This window comes from Limanda limanda, chromosome 17 (assembly GCF_963576545.1).
Source record: "Limanda limanda chromosome 17, fLimLim1.1, whole genome shotgun sequence".
In the NCBI taxonomy this organism is placed as follows: domain Eukaryota; kingdom Metazoa; phylum Chordata; class Actinopteri; order Pleuronectiformes; family Pleuronectidae; genus Limanda; species Limanda limanda.
Window position 1 is genome coordinate 12,761,942 of NC_083652.1, and position 8,571 is coordinate 12,770,512.

At 44.3% G+C, this 8,571-nt stretch overlaps 1 protein-coding gene across 1 annotated transcript; it reads left to right on the top strand.

Moving 5' to 3' along the window:
- Nucleotides 1–2,185: 2,185 nt before the first annotated feature.
- On the top strand, nucleotides 2,186–3,118 carry foxd7 (forkhead box D7). Its single transcript, XM_061090734.1, has one exon. It carries the CDS (start codon nucleotides 2,186–2,188, stop codon nucleotides 3,116–3,118), a length of 933 nt encoding a protein of 310 aa, XP_060946717.1.
- Nucleotides 3,119–8,571: the final 5,453 nt, after the last annotated feature.

Here is an 8,571-nt window from a genome sequence, read left to right on the forward strand (position 1 = left end):
AAAACATTTCTAACTGAAGGAGCCGGAGTCTGACCTGCGTTTATCCCTGGTGATCCAGCGGATCCCCGGGGCCTGTTTAGTTCCTGCCAGATGATGTTATTACTCCGAGCCCCTGGTGGCTGCTGCTCGGCCTCCCACTCATTCATCTGCGATTCAAAACAAATAGAACACCGCTAACAATGGAGCTTCTTGTGAGATAGATAGTTGTTCGAACCTCTGCGTAAAAATGGCCTCGTGGATTCTGCCTGTTTAGAAAAACACCTTAAACTGAGCCGTGGGATCTTTTTGTCATGGTTGGGGGGCTAGAGGTCCTTTATTACCAGGAATATAAATAATTGGAGGCAATATCTGCAAATGTATGACATCAGGAAACATTCAGGCCTTTTCTATCTCTTTTCGTCCACACGTTCGAACCCTCGGTGCCACGTTCACCTTCAGCTTCTCGCGGGGATTTGACGCCCCTGCTCCTGCCACACAACGCGCACACGCACTGGGGTGGGGGGTGCCTGTTTCCAATCTGAGGACATGCGTGATGCATTTGGGGGAAATCATCTGCAGCTTTAGACTGGTACCGTGTGGCCCACCCACCCAGCCCGGACCCGGTCCCCCCCTCGGCCTCGGGGTATCAATACGATTAGAGGCAGGAAATGTGGGAATCCCCAACAAAGGCTCCATCATTAAACACAAACAACCAGAGGCCTCGCCACGCCACCAGCAGCAACCTCCGCTCCTCAACACGCTTTAATGTCTGCGAGAGTAGAAAATCTATTACTTTCATCCCAATATCAGAACCCTGCCTCTCCGTTGCCCATTATTAAAGAAGATCATCCAACAGGGTTACTGTGGACTCTCAGGTCTGAGCTCCAAATGGAAACCAGCGGTGCGCACTTTCTGCCTCAGAAATCTCAGGTTATGCAGATTAAACTTGATCCCTTCTCCATTTCACACACGCATTTTTCAGTATATGTTGTGTGAGTCTGAGCCTCCTCACCGGAGAGACGCCGCGACGCAGAAGCTGCAGGCGACAAATTATTATTTTCCTTCCAGCTGCACAGAAATCAGTCATTGCAGTTGTGTGATCCTCTGTTGTACGTCTGAAAACGTGTAATTGTGCGTCAAGTGTGTGCGTAACGTGCGTCTGCAGGAGCCTTCCAGCGGGATTAGGGTTTAAATCCCTGCCTCACGTGGAAGAGTGTTTGGGGATTTCCCCCCCCCACTCGGTGTTAGAATTCGTGACGGTGATGTGATGTCCTCGAATAGTCTCTGAGATTATTACAAAATCTTTATTGTGTCTTGAGTATTTTCTATTTTATTTGGTCTCTTTTTTGTTTTCATATATTAAAAATATCAAATCAAATCAAATCAAAGTTTATTGTCACCTGCACCAAATAACAGCGTCATCAGAGCAGTGAAATTCGTATGACCTGGCAGGCAGGTTTTTAAATTAGTTTTTGACATAGAAATATTCACGTAATTTTCTTTTACTGCTTTACTCTTTTGAATCATTTCTGACAACTAAAAGTTATATAAAGAAAAGTTATATAGCTCACGAGCAGCCTCGATAAAAGTTGGTGTATCACATTGTTCCAAATGATCAGAAGCTTCTTTTTCTCTTTATTAAATTCAGATTTATCAAACTAAGTTTTAATCCTCTCCAGATAAAATTCCTTCTGCTCTTGTTGTTCATGCGGATGTTTTTAGAAGCTGGTTTTCCATCGCCCGCGTCCACTTGGCACAGATGCCTGAGTGATGATGAAGATGAAGATGATGATGAGAGTGCGCTCCTTGGTAACATTTGCCTCGTTTCCATTGGTCAGAATCCTTTTCCTTGTGACATCACATCCCACCCCCAGCCGCAGAGAAGCAGCGGAGCCTCCAGAAGATGCTGGACACCTCGGAGGACGCACGCACTTTTACGCGTTATTACGCACGACCACTCGCCGACTGCACTTCTGCGCTTTAAGGCAACAAAACACAGGAAATCAGCCTCGATGTGGTGCGGTTTGGAGAATCCGGTTCCAGAGAAGTAGGGGTGGGGGGGAGGAGGAGGAGTGAATTCGGATTTTCTCCACACGTTGCTCCATTTGTTTTGTGAATGGAGAGGAGTCGTGCGTAAAAGAGGGTTTCCCGGTTCCAGGAGCAGAGCTGTCACTCTCCCACCTGTTGGCAGGTGGTGTCATCTACTATGACATTGGGTCTGGACATCATGGAGGATCTTGTTATCGACGTGGTCGGGGAAGGACTCAGAGACCCCGGAGAGGAGCAGCCGGACCCTCTGGATGAGAAGGAGCCAGGAGCTTCCAGCAGCCCGAGCAGAGACACGTTCAGCCCGGTCCCGGGGTGCGATCCCCCGGCTAAGAGCAAGGGTCCCACCTCGGTGAAGCCTCCATACTCCTACATCGCCCTGATCACCATGGCCATCCTGCAGAGCCCGAAGAAGAGACTCACCCTCAGCGAGATCTGCGACTTCATCAGCCAGCGCTTCGCCTACTACCGGGAGAAGTTCCCCGCGTGGCAGAACTCCATCCGGCACAACCTGTCCCTGAACGACTGCTTCGTGAAGATGCCCCGGGAGCCCGGCAACCCGGGCAAGGGCAACTACTGGACCCTGGACCCCAACTCGTCGGACATGTTCGAGAACGGCAGCTTCCTGCGGCGGAGGAAGCGCTTCAAGCGGCAGCACTTCCGCTTCGACCCGCTGAAGGAGCAGCACCTGGAGCCCAACGGCCTGCACGGCTTCCCGGGGGCGTACGGCCTGCAGCTGCCCGGCCTGGAGGTCTACCCGTACCTGCAAGCCCCCCACCACCACCACCCCCCCTCCTCCATCCCACCTGTCAGCAGCATCCTGCCGGCCCTGTCCAGCTTCTTCTCCCGCAGCGCGCTCACAGCCAAGGCCTTCCTCCTCCAGTCGCAGGCGGCGGGCATCGAACCCTTCTCCGCGGCGGTGGCCCAGTGTCCAGGCTTCTCCTCCCCCCCACTGGGCCCCGGTGCACCGTACGGATCCCCTGGGCTGTTCCACCCGCCCCCCCACTTCCTCACTTTGCAGCAGGAGTATCAGAAACTTCAGACTCAACGCGTGGCTCTGGTCAAACACATGCACAGCAGCAGCATCGAGTGAACTTCTCAGGTAAAAACAGACAATTCCAGCAGAAGCTCCGAGTTTCTGCAGCGATGGAAGAAGGAAGATCCGTTTTTAAAAGAATGTTGTAAATAAAAAACAAAAAACTCTTCCCCTTATTCCCCCTTTTTGGATAAAAACATTTTCTAACAGGTGCTTTTTCTTTTTTTTATTTGATCTGGAATTGTCTTCTTTTTTATTTGTAAAAAATATATTTAAATGACGAGTTTCCTATACGTTTCTTTTCTGGAAATAAAAAAGTAAATATTTAAACTTTGGGTTCAGTTGTATATTTTTTTGCAGATCCGCGCGCTCGTGTTTTATTTCCCTCGTGGAGGAAAAATCTTTAAATTCTTTAAAAAGCTTTAATTTCTTGCTTCGAATTAACATTTGGATCAAACTCGTTATTCGGACATTTAAACGAATTCTTCCTCATTATTAAAAGCTTTAAATATTTTAATTGAATTGTTATTAAAGTGTTGCATTGGCATGTAAAGAAAATGTATTTATGCAACTATAGAAAATTAAATCTTCAATTTAAATCAGCTGCAGCTCGATGAGGCCTAATGCATTGAATCACGGTTCAGTTCCAGTTATTTGCGTAATTGTAAATCACAGGGAAATATTTATTATATTGTGATAATAAAAATAAACTGCAATACAGCTTGTAAAATAATATTATAGGATATTTATAGGATAAAATATGTAATTGATAAAGTGACATTTTGCATCACGTTGGAAAACATCCTGGTGCGTCACGGTCGAAGTTAGGAAACGTCCGGATTAACATTTATAGTAATGCAATATTATTATTGTTATGTTATATTATAATTATTTATTACACCAGTTATAATCAAACAGGATGAATTATACTGTTAATCAGCAGCTAATGGACTTCAGGCCAAAGATAAGCGCACAAAGACCTGTCAGTTTGTGTGTGTGTGTGTGTGTGTGTGTGTGTGTGTGTGTGTGTGTGTGTTTGTGTGTGTGTGTGTAATTGGCTTAATTAAACAAAAATGCTTTATATTGCAACACACACACAAACACACACACACACACCTTGTCCCCCTGTTAACACAAGAAAAGTAACTTACGTTTAATCATAAGCTTCTGTCCGATGTTTATTATGAGGAAGTTAAATCCAAAATATGTTTCTAATTATGTTTCCATCATTTTATTTCAGCACATTAAATAAATCCTTTAAAGTCCTAAATAAACAGATCAATTCCTAATTTAAATATTAGGTCACATGATGAATGATAAGATTTAAAAGACATTTGTCTTCTGTGGTGTATTTAATTAGAATTTAGTTTATTCTTCTTAGTAAATAATCCATCTGTTCATTTTCACTCATAAGAATTGGATTTTTCCTGTTTAGTGACATTTCACAGATTGACCTCTCACAGGTTATTTCTTCTTGTGTCTAAAAGGTTAAAAACTGAACTGGTTGAATCAAAATCAAAGAGATTAACTGGTCATCATCGTCATCGTCATCTATCACCAGCTCAACCTAACAAGTCTTTTCCTCTGAAACAGTCCTGGTGTGATTAAGACCCACAAGCCTGGAACTCTCCACCCGTGGCTCCAAGGCCCTAATTCACATTAACTCATTTATTTTTCTTTTCTTCTTCACTTAAGCGAAAGGCAGCGCTGCTCTGCCCTGAAAATGACAGTAGTAAAATAATTCTAGGTTTCCGAGCATGGAAGTATTTATTTAATTCTATTCCCGAGTCTGGTTTAGATGGATTACCGCTCTGGAGCTGTTGGACGGAGCTGATGGATCCCACCACACGCTCAGAGCTCCAGAGACTCTGGCACAGGCAGAGACTGAAACAAATAAAGAGATTGTTACCTGATGCTGAGCTGTGAAGGTGCCCACTGCTGAGAGAGAGAGAGAAGAGAGAGAGAGAGAGAGAGAGAGAGAGAGAGAGAGAAAGAGAAAGAAGAGCTCACTCTCATTGTCTCCTTCTCTCATTACTCTGCCTCCTCTTTTATTTCCCTCCGTTCAGGGACATCTTCACAAACCGGCCCAACATTTCAGATGGTTAGATTTAATCCAATCTGTTTTGAGGTTTTCTCCATTTTTTTTTATTTCACCAAAGCCAAATGTCTAATATTTGCACGGCTGATCTCAAACAGTGCGGCACGAGCTGCGGTTGGAATGAGATTCAAATCACACGCCACAGTATTTCTGCTATTAGAACTTATCTGATTTAAAAAACCAAATATACAAATGAACGGACGTATTTGTCCTCTGAGATTCGGTACTTTGCTGAAGTCGTAAAACTTTTGAAGAAGTTTTTGTGTCTGGAAATCATCGATGCAGGAGGGAACGAGTCCTGGTGAACCTTCTGAGCTGCAGTTCAGCTTCATGGTGCATCTCCTCACTTCTGTCCTTTAACGCAGGCTCCCAGTAAACCCAGTCAAACCACTGAAATACACTGGAACCACTGTCTTCCTCCTCATACACCTGCAACATGAAACCAAACAGAACAATCTGAAGCTCAACTCATCTTCCTAAAGTTCATAATCACACCTCATTTTACCTCCTGCTCTTCTTGTTTGAGTTGATTCCTTTGCCTTAAATCAAATGTTCTGTATTTATTCCTCAGACTTTTACTTTTCCTCATCTTCTTTGTCTTTTTTTTAAATGTTTTGTTTATTTTCTGTACTTTCTCATAGTTAATGAGATCATCTGTATCCAGAGGTGAAATAAAGGTTGAATGAATATGCTTCAACCTCAGAAATCCTTTTCATTATAATGGAGTCTGTTTTCTCAGCAAGAAACTCAGAGAAGAGAAAGTGAAGCAGTTGCAGCAGCTGATCAGCAGCCAGGGGTTGGGGGGGGGGGTCAGGGTCTTTTCTTTGGAGGGGGTGTTGGGAAGCTGGTGCACCTGATAAAATAAGCAAGTCAGACACTCCAGACTGTGTGTGTGTGTGTCTGTGTGTGTGTGTGTGTCTGTGTGTGTGTGGCTATGACTGCACATCAGTTTTCCATCCTGAAGGACGTACAAGTTGCCAGTTGCGCCGCTGCAACTCTTTCTACTTTCCCTCTTTTCCTTTGTGCGTCACTGAGTGTGACACGCTTTATTAAATCTTCGCCGGTATTAAAAGGCAAAGCCTCGTTTTAATGATCAGCAGCAAGATTTTCCTGTTTTTTAACATAACTTTTTCCTTTATGGCCCTTTTTTCATTTTTGAGACGTCTCAAACCTGTAAAATTTAATGTAATCTGCAAAGTCACTCAGGATCTGAAACAAGGGCATTGTGTTTCAGATTGAATTTGTCACCAGAGGACTTCACCCGGTGTCGTATTAAGATGATTCATCTCTGCAGTGGAAGTCCTGAATGTACATTTATGTGACAGCCTGTCAGCGGTGCAGCCATGTTGCACCGCTGCAGCGTCTCAGTTCCACGAGGACGATCGGCTCTGAGTTATCGTGGCAGTGATGTGGACGTCGTGTCCCTGGGAAGAGCGAGTGGATAGAGTCTGATCTGCAGTGAAGCCTGACATGGCCGCTCTGCCATGCTTCCACTCTCCATTCCCACAAAGGCCAAGGCAAACAGGCAAGATAAACTCCAACTCCTCCTGCTTCCAGAGGCCGGGAGAGAGGTGCATTCTGGGACAACCCCCTGCTGCAGTCAGGACAGAAACATCAATGAGCCCATGTGGGTTTTTTCCAGAAGAATGTGAAATGCACCATTTGGACCAAATTCCCCTCGAATATATTTGATCCTGTCTTCGAGCCTAATGGGTTTTCTTCTTACTTTTCTAATTTGGAGAAGCGTCAAACTCACAAAGGTCAAAAACTTCACTCGTTTAGGTCTGATCAGCAAATATGAAGTTTAATACTTCTGAGTCAGTGTCAGTAACTGTGATGTGGAGTTAAAACAACACAACACACTGTATCAGAGTGTGTGTGAGTTATAATTGAGCACTAGAGCAACATGTTATTGTTTCCTTGTGGGTAGAAAACCCAAGACAACGATTATATTATAATGAGAATAATCCTTCTTCTTGGGCGACTTTCTGCCCTGGACCTATTTTTAATCCAGTGCTCTATAGTATAATAATATAATACATTTGAGAGCTGTTGTATCTGCTTTCAGAAGAAGTTCAATCCTCTCTTGAGTGAAAGTCACATGCACGTATTTACCTGTTGGTTTACATTGTTGGTTTAAATCAGCCCAGTATCTTCCTTTCAACCCACTGGCACTGGGTTTATTTTCAACCCACTTTCCTATAATGTCTATAATAGAAATCACTGGGTTATAATTGAGCACCAATGAACCTTTTACCTCAATCAATCAACCACGTTTTATTTGTTTAGGCCACATTCACAAATCACAGTTTTAACAAGGATCATCCTCTGATCTTAACCCTCAACTATAAAGTGGGGGAAGCTTCCAAATAAAAACAACAAAACATATCAACAGGGGAAGAAAACATGGAAACCTCGGAGAGATGTGAAGGATCCACCGCTGAGGACGGACAGAAGAGCAACAGAGGACATGGAGGAGGAAAGACAGCGTCTAATGTGAGGTGTCAAAGAGTATTTATACTCAAGAAAACTTCAGACAGAGATGAAGTGAATCGGAATGTTTGTGATACTGTTTTTATGAGTATTAATATATTGATTTAGGGTTTTCAGATTTTTATAAACCTTTATCCTGGCTGACAACGTTTCATTTAGTTCAAAACTCCAGAAGCATCACATCAGTGTTGGTCTTCCATCATTGTAATTAAATACTCAAACCAACATGAAGTACAGTTTTGAACTGTCAACATATTAAAGTCTGGTGCACATGGATTTGTAGGACTGAAAATGAATCTGTGACACTTTTAACGTCAAACTTGAGCTTGTTATGTTTAAGAATTTGTCAAAATAATCATATTTCAGGTGAGTCATACAAAAATCACATTAAAAACAAAGTGACTGGTTCTTTTTGACCCAGAGATGTTTTCTAAGTGCCCGAGGCTGATGTGTGTTTGCTGCTGTGGAATCAGAGTTGGTAGAATCTGTGGATCGGTGTTGTGGTTTTTTCAGTTATCATTCGTAAATCTCGCACCTTCCTCCTCTCACTTTAATGGCCGACTTCCACGGGCCTCGCTCGCTCTTCGGCGTTTGCTTTTCCTGGCAGGGCCAATCCCCTCTGCCCTGCTTCAGGGAGTTATTCAATTATAAATCTTCCACCCCCCCACACAAATACACACACACACACACACACACACACACACACACACACACACACACACACACACACACACACACACCCCTGCCTTCCCTCTCTCACCGGTCCATGTGTTGCCCTGCCAAGCCCAGTAAAACACACTGCTCCGCTGGTGCACCCCTCTCCAGTCTCGTGCCCAAGGATTTATTATGCTCCGGGTGGCGAGGCGGAGTGCGGTGTGTTTTTGGAAAAGGGACCCCCCCCTCACCCCCCCCCACCTCG